This window comes from Falco punctatus (genome assembly GCF_963210335.1).
Source record: "Falco punctatus genome assembly, chromosome: 2".
Lineage (NCBI taxonomy): Eukaryota > Metazoa > Chordata > Aves > Falconiformes > Falconidae > Falco > Falco punctatus.
The window spans coordinates 56,101,837-56,119,835 of NC_137581.1; the positions used below are offsets into that span (position 1 = coordinate 56,101,837).

The window sequence follows — 17,999 nt, forward strand, 5'->3', positions numbered from 1 at the left end:
CAATGATGTACTGATTTTGGATATGCCTTTTCTACCATTTAAAGCTAACAGCACTGAAGATTTCTGTGAGTCATTAAGATTTACTCACAGTCCTTTCTCTCCTTACCTGTCTGAAGGTTATGACATACTTTACATTCCTGCCATCATCATTTAATGGCTTGAGTCTTTCTTTCAGTTTGGGCATTGTCTGCCTTTTATTTTTCCTGAAATAGTTGTCTTGACTAGCTGCATGTAGACTGCTGGCGTCTTGATGTCCTGTCATCAATACATGCTCTTCTTACTAGCCCTTCTCTTGCCTTTTTTACCTCCTGGGGCTTCCCCACCCTCACATCACCATTCACACCAATTTTAACACACCTGCTACAATTCCCTACATTTCCATAAATTAAAAAAGCCCCAGAAATATGAGACTTGATAGGAAAAAATACAAAAAGTCCAGAAACCTCTTTGTGGAAACACTATTTTGATACTGTTTTCATTAAAAACCTGGATTTACCAGACCACACTATCTTTACAGCATAAGCATAACAGAGATTTGGTGTTCTACAATAGCAGGGGAAATTCAAACCTAACAGCCACTTGTTTGTCTACTCAAAACATTTAAGTTGAACATCATCATTTGCACACATAACTCATGAAGATGTCACTGAAGGGTTTGTCACGTGCTCTCGATAAGCCCAGAAGTCCAAGATACTGATGTGAAGATCATGTTCTCCAGGAACAGGCTCAGAGCAATAATACAACCTGATCAAACAGACTGCAAATAATGGCACAATGACTAAAGCACAAAGTCTTTCACAGACTTAAGAACCAGGAGAGCTAAACCTGAAGATACTTGAAGTTATATTCCCTGCTGAGAACCCGTAAGGATCCTTCTGGTCTCTACTACACTACTGGAAAGGACTTCTGATCATTGCAGTCAGTTCCACATCTCAGCTGCTATAGGAAAAGGACAAGAAAGATCCTTCCATTGAGTCTCAAGGGTCAGATTATGTGTACATCCATAGGTAGAACAGACAGATTCCCAAGAGGAGAAATATATGCCTACTCATGAACACTGCTGCCTGCATCAAGATATGAAGACTAGGAAGGTGGATCCTGCCAGTCACCTGGAATGTAGTGAGTGCAAAGCCATTGGAATGCTTCTAAGAATTTCCAAGCCTTCCACTGGTCTGGTATCAATAAATTTTCTTAGAAGAATAAATATCCTCCCCTCCACCCTTTGCACTTCAACATTAAGCCTGCTTGCTTAATGGGAGAGAGGAACGGGAAGATGGCCAAACCCAGGTATTTTTATGAATCAGAAGTGGACATCTTACATAAAGACTTTGATGTTGCAGCAGTTCAGGGATCAACTTGACATAGTTTTCCAGAACACATCCTTGAATCATCCTGAGTATCCGCAGATAATGCTATTCATGCTAGGTCTGCAGCAGAATCCTCTCCCATTAGCTGTCACTTCTCCCAAAACAAACCCAACAGGGCACAAAAAAGCTGCTCCATGAAAAATCCCTACGGAATGAGCTATTCAGCTTTGTTTTCCTCAACATTTACTTCATGGCAAACCTAACAGTAGGGGTGTCTCCAGCTACCAAACTGCAATGAAAAACATTTAATAATGTGCTAACTGGCTTACACAATTGCAGCCATCTATGAAACACAGCTGTATAAGTTGCTGCCTATTCCTGACTACACATATGACAGCACTGGATCATGTTCTATATGCAGCAGTTGGTTGAAAGACTGAAAATTATGCCAATCATGGAAAAGAGGTAAATTGTAAGACAGAAGAAAGGAATTACAGTCTTTCTAAAGGAGGATCACAGAGACTCAAATCTGGCTTCTGCTACACAAATCACTGTGCATCTTGTAAATATTTCCACAAAGCATATAGCTCCATCATAGCTGCTACAAGACCATGAGACTCCCCTACTGATCTCATCATGCATTGAGCGCTACCACAACAACACAACAATCTGCCATGCTGAGCCCATGTTTCAGAAGACCTTCATATTTCCAAGGGATAATTCAACCAGCTGATTTAGGAAGTTAGCTTTTCATCTGGATAGCCACTTCATATTAGATATTCTAAGACTATAAAAACAAAATCTGTCATATCAGTATAAAATTATTTAGACAGATGTTCAGGACAACCAGGTGTGCATCAGACCAAAGGACGGAGGAAAAGCAAGAAATGCAGCAAGTTTTCTAAAATATATATAAATAATAATTAATGCATAAAGATGTGCCATGTTCTACAAAATTAATTGCTTCTCTCATTTTTTATATGTCATTATCATAAATAACTTTTCCTGAAGTCCTGTGTCATCTGAGTGCCATAGGAACATTCAGCAAGCAAAATATTGTATGACAGTACAGACCCCATGGCTTTTCCACATCTTGAATACTGTGTACATGGCTGTTGCTCTTATCTCAGAGAAGCTATATTAATACTAAGAAAGTTCAGAGAAGGCCAACTCGGAAAACAAAACAGCCTTTGGAACAGCTTCCAGGCAAGAAATAACTAGGAACCTGGAGAAAGAAATGACAGTGGTCAAATATGGCAAAGCTTTATAAAATGATGACTGGCATCTAGAGAGGGGGAGAGACTGCTAAGTCTCTCTCCCAATTAAAAGAGTTACAGAGACAGTAATTGATGCGATTGAAAGTCTGGCTCAAAACAAATTAAACAGTTCTTTATAAACCATGTTAAGTTCAACTGTGAAAACACTTGGAAAAGGATACCATGGGTGGTAGCACCTTAAATGAATTCATGGGGAAAACAGAACTTTATGGAAGAGAAGCCTGGTTGCTAAATATTTAGAAACTACACCTTAGTCTGGAATTTTTTTGATCTCCAAATACCTGACAGCCAGGCAAAATAGCTGGTTGCCCTGTTCTTCTTATCATCCCTAAGCAGCTATTGCAGACTGATTAACTTACATGGTCTCTTGGTCTGACTCAGTTTGGCTGCTTTTATACTGTTTATGTATCAGAAAAGGCAATTTAGGTTCTAGGCTATATTCTTCTTAAGGACTGAGGCAGAGTTGTCTCACAGGTAGTGACAACAGTGAGAAAACGCACAAATAAACTAGGTTTTGTCCTCCATTACTTTTTTGTCATTGAATTACAAAACCCAAAGAAAAACAAAACAATGGTCAGAACTAGTAAAATTTTAAAAGAAAATGGAAAATCTTTAATTTATTGAGGAAACAAAAAAAATTCACAGGAGGATTTTAAATACTTAACATGGAATTCATCCTACTGGACCTTGGGTCTAGTTTGGACAACCTTCTTTTTTATAAGCTGTGGAAATAAACAGACACTTTTGAGAGCAATTCATTTTTTCTTAAAGTAAGCATCTCAGATCAACCAGATTCTTCCTCAGAAGTGTCTATTTCTCTCAAAGGACAACTACTTCAGTCTCGGACAACTGATTTTTAGAAATTCAAAAGCTGGTGAGGATAATCTTATTTTGGTGTAAGTATTTATATAAAAACAAAATTAGGTAAAGCAACCTCAGTTGAAAGAACTAAATGAAAAAATACCCTCAAATAGTGTTTTACTTAAAGAATATTTTACTTAGAATGCAACTCCACATGGGCATCCAGTGGGACTATTTGACAAGATAATTTTTTATCAGAGTTCTGCAGTTCACTTTCCACACACAGAGCTATGTTACCCCTTGCAACTTGTTTGCTTAAGAATACTTAATACTCAAGTAAGCTTAACACAAGAGAGTAATCAATGTGTCTTATTAGAATGTTGTTGCATTGGACTTCATTTGAATTCATATCTTTGCCTAGCAGAACAGAAGAAAAAAGGAAGGCAACCTTCTTATCTTTTCTTCAAGATTTTCAGTTTTCCTTACCTAAGTGGTACATTATGATGATAGAATAATTCTGCCAGTTTTATATAGTCACCTGCATCTTCTTGGACTGGATCAACAAAAAGTACCTAAGAAGATAAAACATATTATACATGCAATATTTATTCTTTATGTCTGCTTCTATTTTTTTTAAGTCATAAAATCTAATACAAGAATAGAAATTTCCAAAGGAGCATTGCACCCCAACTGTTTTCAATTTCCTAGAGCATTCATTGTAAGAAAACATTAAGAATATAAATGAAAATAACTTCAGAATTAATGAACTTGGACCAAATACTGAAAGCAAGATTTAACCATTTATCAAACTTGAAACCAGGTGGTATCACTAGTCTCCTTTGATACATTCTGTGCCAATACTTCCTTTTATTAATGAAGTTGGTTATTTCATTAAAAAGGATCTAATTCCAATTCTTCTATTAGTTCTTTCAACTAACTCTTCTGTTGTGAAAAAAACCCACTAAAATAAACAGAATATATTGATTTAAAACTTTAATTAAAAAATGGAGTACTGAGAAAGAATTCTTCCTTCCAGTCTCACATATCTTTGTATTCACTCTTTCACTTCCTGTAGCTTGCTTGCAGTATAAAATCAGATCTTTCAGGCATGCACAGAATCTAAAACTAGGATCTGTCTGCATAGGTAGATTATCTTTATGCAGATTTAATTATGACATTGGTACCTTGTTTATTCAGCTTTGCACTGCAACTCCCCTTAGAATTTTTTAGAATAATTTTGCTAGAGTAGCTAAAATGCAGCAGAGTAATTGTAAAAATTTTGAACATTCCCACCTCCTCAGATCATAGTTAAATGACATGTTGTAGATGTCTGTAATATAACCGTTACATACATCTATGCCAATATTTAACTTTGAATAAATAATGCAATCTACTTCATATTACACACGTCTTATGCTTCATTCAAAACTTTTTTTTTTAATTACATATTGCTTATATTTTGGTTGTCTTCTCATATACTGAGCTTTGTGTCACTTGGAGCGACCACATCAGTGGACAAGGGAAGAGCTACAGATGTCATCTATCTAGACTTCTGTAAATCCTTTGACACAGTCCCCCACAACATCCTTCTGTCTAAATTAGAGAGGTATGGATTCGATAGATGGATGAATCCAAAGAGTAGTGGCCAAAAGCTCAACGTCCAGAAGGAAATCAGTGACAAGTCATGTCCCTTAGGGGTCTATATTGGGACCAGTGCTGTTTAATATCCTCATCAATGACAGCAGCCTCAATTGCACGCTCAGCAAGTCTGCAGATTACACCAAGCTGAACGATGCAGTTGATGTGCTTAAGGGAAGGGATGCCACCCAGAGGGACCTGGACAAGCTTGAGAAGTGGCCCCGTGTGAACTTCATGAGGTTGAACAAGGCCAAGTGCAAGGTTGTGCACTCAAGTCAGGGCAACCCCAGTATCAATACAGGCTGGGGAATGAAGAGATTGAGAGCAGCCCCACGGAGAAGGACTTGGGGGTACTGGTGGATGAAAAGCTGGACATGAGTCAGCAATGTGCGCTCACAGCCCAGAAAGCCAGCTGTATCCTGGGTTACATCAAAAGAAATGTGGCCAGCAGGTCAAGGGAGGTGATTCTGCCCCTCTACTCCACTCTAGTGAGACCTAACCTGGGGTACTGCATCCAGTTCTGGAGTCCTCAGTATGGGAAAGACATAGACCTGTTGGAATGGGTCCAGAGGAGGGCCACAAAAACTGAGGGCTGGATGACCCTTCCTATGAGGAAAGGCTGAGGGAACTGGAGTTTTTTTAGCTTGGAGAAGACAAGGCTCCAAGGAGACCTGATTTCAGCCTTTCAATACTTAAAGGAGACTTACAAGAAAGATGGAGAGAGGCTTTTTACCAGTAGCAGTGACACAACAAGAAGTAACAATTTGAAACTAAAAAGGCATATATTTAGATTACCTATGAAGAAACAAGTGTCTTGAGACAGCACAGGTGTCATAGGGGAACAGGTTGTCCAGAGAAATTGTGGATGGCCCATCACTGGAAGCGGTCAAGGTCAGGCTGGATAGGGCTTTGAGCAACCTGGTCTAGCTGAAGATGTCCCTGCTCATTACAGGAGGGTTGGACTAGATGACCTTTACAGGCCCCTTCCAAACCAAACCATTCTATGATTCATACAACCACCTTTCATAATTTAGGTTTCAATTTAAAACAGAAATAGCTGTTTCCTTAGCTTACTAAGGGACACAGAATGCTATGCACAGAGGAAAAATTAGGCTATAAAGACATCATAATTAGTATGCTTTATAACTTAAACTTTTTTTGTACTTCAACTCACCACCTCCAAAACAAGAACAGTTATCGTTACTTTATCAGTAGTGTACTAAGAAAAGAAATCATTGATAGTAGTGAATTACCTATACGTAGCATGGAAAGGAACAGAGAAGCTCCTCACAAAACTGTGCCCAAGCCTACTTCTGGAAATCAAACTAATGATCACGTATGGCTCACAAGACTAAAAGATTTTCACTATCAGCAGACTCACATAGAAAACATGAAATTCCAACCCATCTTAACAATGAATACAGCATACTTATTTTTCAATGAATTGTCTGTCCACATATCAACACATATAGTATGCAAAGAAATTAAGTTCTCCAAACTTACCAAGTTATATAAATTGCGTCTAATCTGCTGTATAACTCCAGGAAATGAGGGTTTTAGCAGTTCCTGATAGCTTGCAGGCCATGTACTATAGCTGTGATCTTGTTCTATATTATTAACCCACTAAAACAAAAAAGGCAGCCATTTAAAAAATGCATTACACACTGGGTAAAATATGTATGTACAAATCAAGGTATTTTGAAACACATGGAAAGCCTGGAAATTTTCTTTTTGAAATAGTAACAGAAAATAGCTTCTAAAATACTTCTCTCTAATCAAACCATTCAGAGTTTTTATATGCATTACTTAATAAAACTAATAATGGATGGAAAAGGAAAAAAACACACTTGTATTCTGTATCAGGATGTGAATAAAATAATTTTTTCAAGTGTGGAAACTACTTTCACAATACAGAGGTCGTAAGAAAAGATCACACAGATGTGTGTAACACAGCATAACCATCTTGTAAGACAATTACAGTATTATTATCTATAATCTGCAGCACCAGCACTTCAGATACATCAAAATAACTAATTAATATATGGCCAATTTTTTCTTCTACTGTTTTCTGTGCAAGCCTCAGCAAACAGAAGAGTGAAATACGGTTCTTTTCAGGTGAAGAAAATTAGTATTTTAGTGCCTTTTCCACTGGCATATAACCTTTGTAACAAAAACTGTATAAATTTTGAAGAAGGAAAAAAAGCAGAGTCAATGGACAATTAAAACCAAAATATTTAAGTTGTCCACAATTCACTTATCATACTCTTAAAGGACATTCAGCAGTCTTGCATAATACAAAGATATTACATAGCTAGATTAATTGCTGTAAAATCAAATTCTATAGATGTGAGTGTGCAACTACTCTCAGATACACCCTTCTTTTCTTATAAACACCTTATATCTTAAAATTTTAGAGGTACAGATTAGAGAAAATTACTCCTAAAATACATTGAAAACATATCACTCTCCAAAACATTTAAAATTTCTTATTGATATATCTTATGTGTAGTATTTCAATTATACTACAAAAAAAAAAAAGACTGCCCCTACGTGGCATTATCAAGTATGTTAATATTTAAATAAATGTTTAATTACTTACTATTATCGAAGAATGACGAATATCTAGCGCGTAGCTCTCATCTGTAGGATGTATATGCAATCTCATAAATTTATTCAGGATTTCCTCTTGGATTCCAAGTTCATGAAGGCCATACATCACTTTTCCTTCAAGTTTAAGAGTCTCTAAGATACTTTTTCAAGAAGACAAAAATGCTTAATGTCTACATAGAACTCTTGTTGTGACATAAAAAGAAAAAATATTTCAAAGACTATTAATATAGTATTTTTAGTATTAAAACCAATTTTTATATTATCCTGCAGTCAAGTGATTACAACAAAATCAATTAATAACACTAGATGTCTTCAACTTATTTCAAAACAGAATTATAACCGATTAAACAACTGTTTTGTTCATTCACACTTATTTTATATGAAGGAATTTCATCCATCTTCAGCAAGACATGGCAGGACAGCAAAGTGGAAGGTTGCTTGCTGCACTGTCCTGTCTGAGACAAACCCAGACATGGGTACCCTAAGAGGACGCTTTGCAAGTGTGTAGAGAAACGGGCAGCAAATGATGGAGACACTGAAGAGCTTTAAGTCGTCATCGTGGCAGAAGCCTGAAAACAGCACGAAGGAAAGGCATAGCTACACCTCTAAAAGATGACTCTTTGCCAGAAGACCCAACAGAACTCTGGAAAATTTGTTGCAATCTGAAAATTCAGTACAAGAATGGAAACAAAACTGAAGTGCTCACCAGCAGAACACAGCAGGCAAGATTTTACAAATGCCTTTATTGCTATCTTGCTTCATTTTGAGTCTTCTCTGTTCCGACAGGTTTCTTCTAAAATATGTTGACATTAAACCTAGCGCTATCATTAAAAAGTGCTATTAATATTTCCATCATTAACAACAAAGAGGCAAGTCACTCCACCTCAAAACTCTGGCTGAGAAAAAAATTTAAGCAAAAATTCCAAGTGTAAATGTTAAACCCAATGCAGTTTAGGAATCTGCATGGAAGAAAAAAAGACATTTTGAGTTAAAAAACAGAAAATGAAAAACCTGTAGTTTCTGACAAATCATAGGAACATGAAAAAACCTCAGCCTTAGCATGAGTAGATTTACAGACAGTTTGCAGGCCACCAAAGACTATTTTGAAGTAGTTATGTCTGTTGACAACATTCAGAAGAATTCAAAGGAAAATGTTTACAGTTTGTGAGTGCTCGCATAAAAGAGGCAAGTCACACCCAAAATAATTATTATATAATTACAGAAGCTGGAAAAAGATTTCTTATACCAAAAAGCATATTAGTGCTACATTAACAAACTTCTAAAAGGTGGCCAGACACAGACTCAGAAACATGCCAAAAATAATCGAAGGTGTTGTATACCTAAATTTTATGCCTGCGATTTTTTTGTAATTTTTAAGAAACAGAGATGTGAAAGCACTTAACTTACTTTTTATTAAGTGCTTTTCCCAGCTTTTTATACATACATGTTGGATTCCTTCCATTTCCAAAATGATTTTACATGGCAAGTTGTAAAATTGTAAGTAAATTAGAGAACATATTTCAAGAGAAAAGGCTGTTTTCAACTACTTATACAATGTTCATACTCAAAGCAAAACCACTGTAAAACCTTATTTCCTCTACTGGAGCATTTCTTTTCCCCCAAAATGCAAGTGATGAGATTATCAATCACTATGAGCACAACTTCTCAGTATTATCAGTAATCTCATAACCTTCAAACAAAATCTACCATCTTACCTAAATGGGTCATGAAAATCCAGATCAATTTGAAGGCCATTTAGAAACAGGCGTGCTTCTCCGGGTTGGATTCCAAGTATTTCATGAAAATGCTGTAAAGTAAGTTACCGCTAACTTATTTAGGTATACGTCAGCACAAATACGTATTTATAAATATATAAAAAACATATATATATAAACCATTTACTTCTGCAAAAGATACATTAAATAATTTCCACATAATTTCTTCTTTTAGCTGAGTGTTTTTGATAAAAATACTGACAACATACTTCCATGAGTGCTATTTGACACACTTTCAATGTACAAATACCAATGAAAAAACCTGATAATTTCCCCCTGAACAACCTACAGTGTCCCTACCTGTACAAGGGAGAGACAAAGACACATCCTTAATGTCTGCCAACAGAAAGTGAAGATACACACACACAGAAATATGGCTTGTAATTTTTTGAAAAATGACTCCTACATATCCATCCAACAGAGACCTTACATGTATCCTTCAGACCTCCACTTGAAACTAGCTTTCTCGATATCTTAACATCTTTCACAACTCCAGAAATTGCACAGTCGCAATTGTTACAGGGAATTAGGAAAGACAGACCAGAAACACAGAACCCCATGTAACAAAAGGACCTTGGAAAAATCATAGATCGGAAAGGCATAATATAGCATATCCTTATTTTGAAAAGAAGGGAAAGAAATAATCCACAATAAACAAAAAGAAGAGGAAAGAAGTATTTGGGGAGTAAACTACACCCTATTTTATTTCAGAGAGCTGTGGGGCACCACATTGTTCAGTCTATGGTGGCTGTAGCAAGGTAAGTAACGGGAGCAAGGCAGTAGGATTATTCCAACTCACCCCATGAGGAGCAGTCAGATTTCCAGATCTGTCTTAATTCCCAATAGAGGAATGGAAAGCACGAAAAACATGCAGAAAAAAAGCAAACTGAGAAAGATTTTTTTTTTTTTCCCCATTTAGCTCCCACTTGCTGAACAGAGTAAGTGAAAACAAAAACCATACTTTTAACAAAAGCACACTTAGAGCAAGCAACTCAGGCTGCGTATATTATTCCATTTATAAGCCTGTCACTGAACAAATGAGAGAAAAAACGGGAAAACATTGAAAGTGATGTTGTATCTTTAAGTATTGTGGCTATTTTCACACGGTTAAATGTAAATAGAGTCAAAGCTAACTGGTTTGTGGCATTACAAGAGCAACTCCACATGAGACAACAGTTTACTTGAAGCTTTTTGTAATCCAACGTATATGCATTCTACTCATCATTCATTGAAAAGGTACCACATTCCTTAGTAAACAAATATTTTCACAACCCAAAGCAAAATGAAAATATGTAATGGCACCTAACGTTTGCATATGAAAGACAGGGCTCTCCATGAAGGAAAAATGCAGCTGTGATAAGCTTAAGTAACACAGAAAGAATGCTTATGAAAGTCCAAAACAACTTTTGAAATTTGTAAATTTAATTTATTCTAATAGTGTAACTTGAACCTTGTAGTGCTTTCATTGATTTTTTTTTGTATGTAGATTTACAGAAGAGTAATATAATTACTTATGCTTACTATAAAGTATCTAAATACATACATTCAAACTCAGACATAATGTGAAGAATACTGTGGATTTGGGAGGGGTTGCATCCCATTAATGCTAAAAAATAACCAGATTTTTTTTTTAATTTAGTTATTATCTTCCATGACAATTTTATTAGGCATCTAAAAGATGGATGCCAGTGAGTTTTCAAAAATGAGGAGCATAAATGCATGACAGTAAGCTTCCTGCAGGAGATAATTTCATTACTTTCCTAATTCATAACACTCACTTTATTCCCAATCATATACTCACATAAATTACAGAGATGTGGGGGTTTTGTATGTCCCGAAACTTGGTTCACAAGAGGAAGGACTTCCATCTTCTTTAAAGCTAACTGCTGCTTTGGATTACTCTGGCCCAAGTGCAGGATTTCATATAAATCTCATGCAACCATTAATACAATAATTAGAAGCAGCAGCCGGTGTCTGGCATTTACATTTTTCCTATCACAGTTTTACACAGAATTACATGCTCTTGCAAGGACTCACTCTACACCTAAGCAGCCAAAATTCAAAGATGCCTAACAATGCCAAGTGCCTTTGCAGCAGGTGAAATTTCTGATCATTTTATCTACACAGAGTTTGATCCTAAGATACAACCAAAAGAGGCAGACAGGACAAAATTAAACAGCCAGACACACAGTGATGAAACTTCTCTGCACCAAGCAGAGAAGGACCCAAAGTCCTAGGTATACTTTGAATTTTTCTGTGGTTGGGAAATCCAACTTGGATTACAGTTTTAATAACCAGTGTTGTGTCACAAAGTACTGTGACCACAGAAAAATCTCCCTTTTAATGCAACTGAACTCACAGAGCAAACAATACATATGCAGAGGATTACAGTCTCAAGAAATCTTACCAGCATCCTTCAGAGCTCTTATGCAGATCTTGTGAGATCAGCTAGAACAGGCCCTCTCCTTGAAGCACTGAAATTAGCATTTAGGATAAGAAATGTCTTACCACTACTGAAAGCTTACTGGTCATTCCTGTAAGCCCAGATACTCATTTAAACACAGATACTGAGAAAGACTACAACTAAAATGAATGCAAGAACAATGAAAAAAATTATCAGCCACTGGGTATTGAAATGGGAGTGTAAAAGCTTTTCAAAGCCTTCAGTACGAAAAAAACAGCAGACTCAGAGCTGAGGCTCATCATACAAATACAATTTTGATGCTAGGCATTTGATTGTTCAGAAAAGCATCCATTTGCCATTAACAACTTGGATGGAAGGAGTAGTTAAGCATCCAAAACTAGAATTTAACACTGACAGTACTCCTGTAGTATCTTCTTGCTAAACTGTCAGCAAATTATTCCACTGGAAGTTGTGAGTTGCATTTAATGAGATTTTTTTGGTTTTTTAATCTATAGCAGTTCTTTGTGTATTTCTTAGTTAGGCATCAATTCATTACACCTAAATCATCACATGCCTTTCAACTTTTAATACCTTTATTTCCTCCCATTGCATTTCCTATTCAACTTTCATTATCTTGAGAGGGAATCATCCAGTTACACACAGCATGAGATTGTATCTCTCCTGCTGCTAGATGGACGTACTGCAGTTCAAGAACGCACATGCCAATTTATTGTGCTCTAGCAGCAGTGTTCAGGAAGTTTCCCAACTTTTATTGAACAGATTTTAGCTTTTAGCTGTCTAAAGGCCTACAGGTAGGATGCAGTATGAAATGTAAACTTTGTGTGATCGGTGCTTAAGATCCTCTTATAGTTAATGTATTTAATAGAGTCACAGAATCATAGAAGTGACTCAGCTGACCAACCACATAGATATCCAATGTCATCCGTTCCAGGATAAGGCATTTTGGACTGGAAAGCACAGGTCAGACAGAAGGGAATGGATGTCCCAGTGGACACATCTGCCAGACCTGCGTGGCTATCTTGGATAGCCTGCGGCATCTCAAATGACTTCAGACATTCAGGTTTAGGCAACTCAATAGTTATTTTGCAGGGCATGATTAAGTGAGCTGAATTGGTTTTGATGTCCATTGACTACGTAATAATTGTCATAACAGGAGTTTAGATACCATGTAGATATGCCTAAAAGCAGACATATTAATTTCAAACCAAATCTTAGCTACTTTTCCTAACCCTTATATTTAGAAAAAACAGACAAATAGATCCTGATACACCTCTGTTTTGGAGTAGAGAAGTAGTTTTCAAATAAGCAGCTGTTCTTGATTTTCGTGTTAACAGATCTGCAATTTGAGAACACCACTATGATCATTCAAGCTTTGTTTTGCTTTATCTTACTATAACCCTAAGAACAAAGAGACACAGGAAAATGTGTACCTCAGCTGTATAGAGAAAGCAATGAAGCAAGGTACGGATACCGATTTGCTCCCTTGAGCAAAACCTAAGGGATTTCATACTAATGCAAGAAAACAAAGAGGCCTGCATAATGTTCAGCCCACTGTAAGATCTCTGTGGAAACCCAAGAATCAAGCATTCACCCTGCACACAAGAAAACTGAAGGGCTCAAGACAGTGAACTGCTGGGATATGAAAAATGTATTCTCAATACACTGGTTCCACACACAATCACCTATGGACAAAACCAGCCCCATGTAACTGTTTCCATAACTGTGTACAAGGACTTAACACTTGAGCCTGTCACTGTCTGGGCTGGAAATACTCGAGACTGGAAAGCCATACATTAGTTTTGCATGGTGGGGAGCTCTAGTATTTATGTGAATTTTGAAATTTTTGCTACCATAGAGGTGACAAGCTCTTTACAAGAAGGCTGCATTAGTGCAACAGGGACATTGTGCACTTTCATTGTTCAAGAAGGTGGAAAGGCATTCCCCTGGATATACTACTCTTGGCAAGGCAAGAGGAAAAAGCATGAATGGATACAAAGCAAAACAACACATGGAAATGCTGCAGCAGTACAGGAGTGCCATAAGTAAGAAACAAATCCTTTTCACTACAGTGGCTGGTCAGTCTTAACACCATATGAAAATACATGTTCTGAAGATCAAGATTAAGAACAGTGCTATGGATGTCATTTCATGCGACCAGTCCTAAAAGCATGGTGGCTAACATTTCATTTTAACACTCAACTTGAAAGAAAAAATCCAAACTCTCAACTGAGACGAAAAATACAACAGATGTCACGAACTCAACAAATGCAAAGTGACATCTCAGGATACATTTCAGATCACTCAAAATCATGTGAACAATCACTCCTTGCATCACACAAGGCACAAAAGATGCAATGCATCAAGGATGAAAATAAAACCACCATCTACCATAGATGACAATTCAAAATACCTTTCAGAATAGTTTGCATGTATGATTGATTCTGAGAGTGTGAAAAGCTCAGAGTTAGCATGTGCTGACCACAATATAAGCAGCAGGCCTAGATTCAACACCAAAGCTCTACAAAAATTAACTCAGACCTATTTTGCCCTCACAGCTCACAATTTATGACCGAACACAGAACTCTGTAAAAATCATTTGGTTTTGCCTAATTCTGTAACATCAAAGTAGTACAGGAAAGGGTACCAAGAACAGCAGAAAGTGAAAAAATGGAATTGAGTATTTCAACATTATTTATTTAGTAAAATATGTTTAGAAAGAAATAGCTCTTTTTCTCCAATAGAAACCATGTGAAAGTTGCTACACTAACAAAAGTCTCCAGAAGTAGTAATATGATAGTAATTGAAATGTCCACTTGAAGAAATAGATACAAACCTTCTGATTTTCTTCTATTTCATTTCGCATTTTCTTCTCTACATGCACTCTGGTCAGTGATCTGTAAAAGTAAAATATTTCTATCACTCAACCACTGTATTTTGAAAAATGCATTAAATAATGTGAAATATCTATTTTAATACCATATCCAATGCACTGCAATTGAAGAATGCTGTAATTAAGACTTAAAAAGAAGAGTAATGCAGTGTCATAAATATTTTATTTTCAAAACAAATATTTTCTTCTGTGTTACTCCAGTAAAAACCCAGGTTTCAAATTTAGGCTAGATTTTGTTGAAGTAATATTATCAGTTTATTTTTTAAGATTCTCAATCTTTTATCTTTTTTTTCTAGAAAAATAGCATGTATATAAAAAAAGGAAGTTGTCTGATCATCTAAATCATTACCTAAATGCATGCCATGTTTGTATATTTTAAGTTAATATTACTAACTCCATGCTACTCAACATTACAGCACAGGTGACCAAGGATACAACTTGATGTTTTCACCAAAGACAAGGAAAATATGCAAAGGACAACCACTTTAAAACTAGCTGAGATTAGAAAAGATATTTACAGATTTAGACCTTGAAAATGTTAAGTATTCACAGACAATCAACATTTTAGCCTCCTTAGTCATTCTGTCTTTAGAAGATAATCCATTGATTTGTCTTTTTTACCTTTTAAGAACATTGTGGAAGACTAACTTCCTCTACCACAATGTATTGTATGTGAGGTTTATAATTACTAGGCTATCACAAAATACTCCCAGAGGCAAATTAATCTCACCATGTTTTAAGAAACCTTCAACCATATTAACCTAAATCTGATTCTTCCAATAAATGCCAAAATAAATACTCTAGCTGCCTACATAAATATTTTTTCCAAAACTTGATTGTACATGACTTAGTAAATCTGTATGAAACTACAAAACGCTGCAGTAATCTTAAACCTGAAAGTTAACAGAGAATGATGTCACTAAGCCAACTTCAATACTTAACAGACAATAAAGTAGTAATTTAATAATATAAACCCTCACCTCCCAACAAAAAGAAACTGATTTAGAATAGATTTTGCTAGCAAACGCCACATTTTTCACAGTATGTCAGAAATAAGACATAAAATCAGTGTATTTTTAACAAATATTCAAGCTTCCCAGGTGATCAAAGATACTACTTGTTAAGTGCAATTTGATTTCCAGGGTTTGTATAGAAATGTTACACAATTCATCACAGCTAAATACCCTTTTTCCATTCACACTCTCTAAATATTCTGCCAGATTATTTTTGTCACTGTGAATCCCTTCTGGATCACGTGATGAAAGGGCAACAGAGGATCAAGAACGAGCTGTATTTATATCAACCCATACTTGATGAGCTTTCCTTGACTCAAAGTAAGAATGGTGTAACTTAAAATCTGATGTCAAAGACAGCACTAAAGAACAGTCAGCATGACTCAAATGTATTATCATCAGTAATCACTGGAGAACAAGCTTAACTTGCTTATTACTGTTTAATTAAACTCTTTCTCATAAAGCTTTTATAATCATACTGCTAGGTACAACATGCATGTAAAGAATATAGTAAGTATTCAATACTACGTACAGATATTTTATACTGTATTATATTACTTTGTGTTCACTAGTTTGAAATAAAAAAATTGTAGAACAGAAAGCAAGAAAATATAAGCATTTCTGTTGAAAAAGAAACATTGCTGATTAGGATTTTAAAAAAATATTAAAAAATTGTAGAGTACAAAGAAAAGAATGTCTCAAGCCAAATTTAAATTTGGGGAAAATAGAGGAGAAGGATTAGGAAAAAACCAGTATGAAGTCAAAAGTATCAAAAGCTGACTAGGTAGGACACTGCTTTAAGGGACCTTCTACCAGCTACAGACATAATTCAGGAACACTACAGAACTTGTCATTAAAAGAACATCTGTAATTGACAGGAATTATTACTAAGAATTTTCTTAGTCAATAGGCAAAACAGCTACTTAACAGAAGGCCTCCATAGTGAGGTGGAAATGTAATGCATGGCAGTACCACCACAACTATTATTCTGACTTCACAGCAATAGTTGTAGAGAGTCCTGAAGTAAAAAATACTTCAGGAAAAAAAAGCTTTGATTTTTATCCTGCTAAACTCAACTTAAATAGTAGTAGGGCCTGCAACTCTCAGAGTCAATGCTTCATTCTGCATACACAGGTGATAAAAACCGCATAGATAAAAAGAACAACCTAAACCTTTCGAAATAGCTTAGAGTAGTAATGCAGAAAGATAAAAATAATATGAAAACAATAAAAAGGCGGAAATGAGAACACAAAGCTGGTCCAACTGTTAGCAAGGAAGTAAAACACTTGAGCAAAAGGTAAGTTTTACTGATAGCTTTTTTGGTAATAAGAAAGCAATAAATTAAAGAATCATTTTTTTCTATGCATGACAGTTGATGATGCAGGACTCTAGGAAGATTTTAAGGAGAAAGTGTGATGATCTTCCCCTTGAGAAGGGCACCCTAGGAATTTGAGGTAACAATTTTAAAAGTACCTGTGAAAGACACATATTCATTTTGAGTTCAGTCATTTGTTCAAAGCTTCACAAATTTTTATGCATGTTTTTTTAAGTATTCAGTGCTAAGGACTTACTAGAGAGAAACACTTTACTGCCTGAAAATAAAAGGATACTATTTATCATTCTACATGATGTAGGAATGTTCTTGTATAACCTTAAGGTCATAATACTTTCTATCACGTAATTTTACGCATCTTTATTCTTACCTGGAAGAGCATGTAGCTATACTGTGTATATTGGTGGAAAAAAGGAAACTTTTCACATGTTCATAATGTTAACATTCATGAATGATAAATGAATAGCAAGAAACAAAAGTATTGTAATTCCTATTATTGCATTACTAAATAATAGATAAAAAATACCCTATATGTATCATAATTATCTTTTTTAATTGTATAAAATGAATTAGCAAAATGTCAGCACAACATGTATCAGTTGATACACTGTCTATATCTGATGACATTTTGTAAAATCTACCTCAGACTAACTTTTCAATTGGAAATACTGAGATACTCAAAAGTGAGAAAAACTTCCAGAGGAGTTTTATATTCATTTTTATGGTCGAATCCTCCATTTTTAAGGCAAATATAATTTTTTAAATTGTTTTCTTAACTATAGTTCAAAAGTTTTTATACCATCTTCTCAAGCCAAGATTTCCATAATTAAAAATGGTTTTCATATCTAAACTATGTGAAATCTAAACATTTTACAAATATTACTATTATGATCATTAGTTATCTAAAGTGATTAAATAGTGGTTTTTCAT

General features: G+C 35.6%; 1 protein-coding gene across 1 annotated transcript in view; it reads right to left on the reverse strand.

Annotated features, from left to right (window-relative positions):
* UGGT2 (UDP-glucose glycoprotein glucosyltransferase 2) overlaps positions 1-17,999 on the reverse strand; it is a 91,449-nt gene that overhangs the window by 47,420 nt on the left and 26,030 nt on the right. Inside the window, exons 10-14 of the mRNA XM_080374995.1 lie at positions 14,667-14,727; positions 9,349-9,440; positions 7,623-7,773; positions 6,527-6,646; positions 3,872-3,957 (exon numbers count right to left, since the gene is read on the reverse strand). Of these exons, the coding sequence (XP_080231121.1) occupies positions 3,872-3,957; positions 6,527-6,646; positions 7,623-7,773; positions 9,349-9,440; positions 14,667-14,727 (510 nt within the window). The remainder of the gene's footprint in view (positions 1-3,871; positions 3,958-6,526; positions 6,647-7,622; positions 7,774-9,348; positions 9,441-14,666; positions 14,728-17,999) is intronic.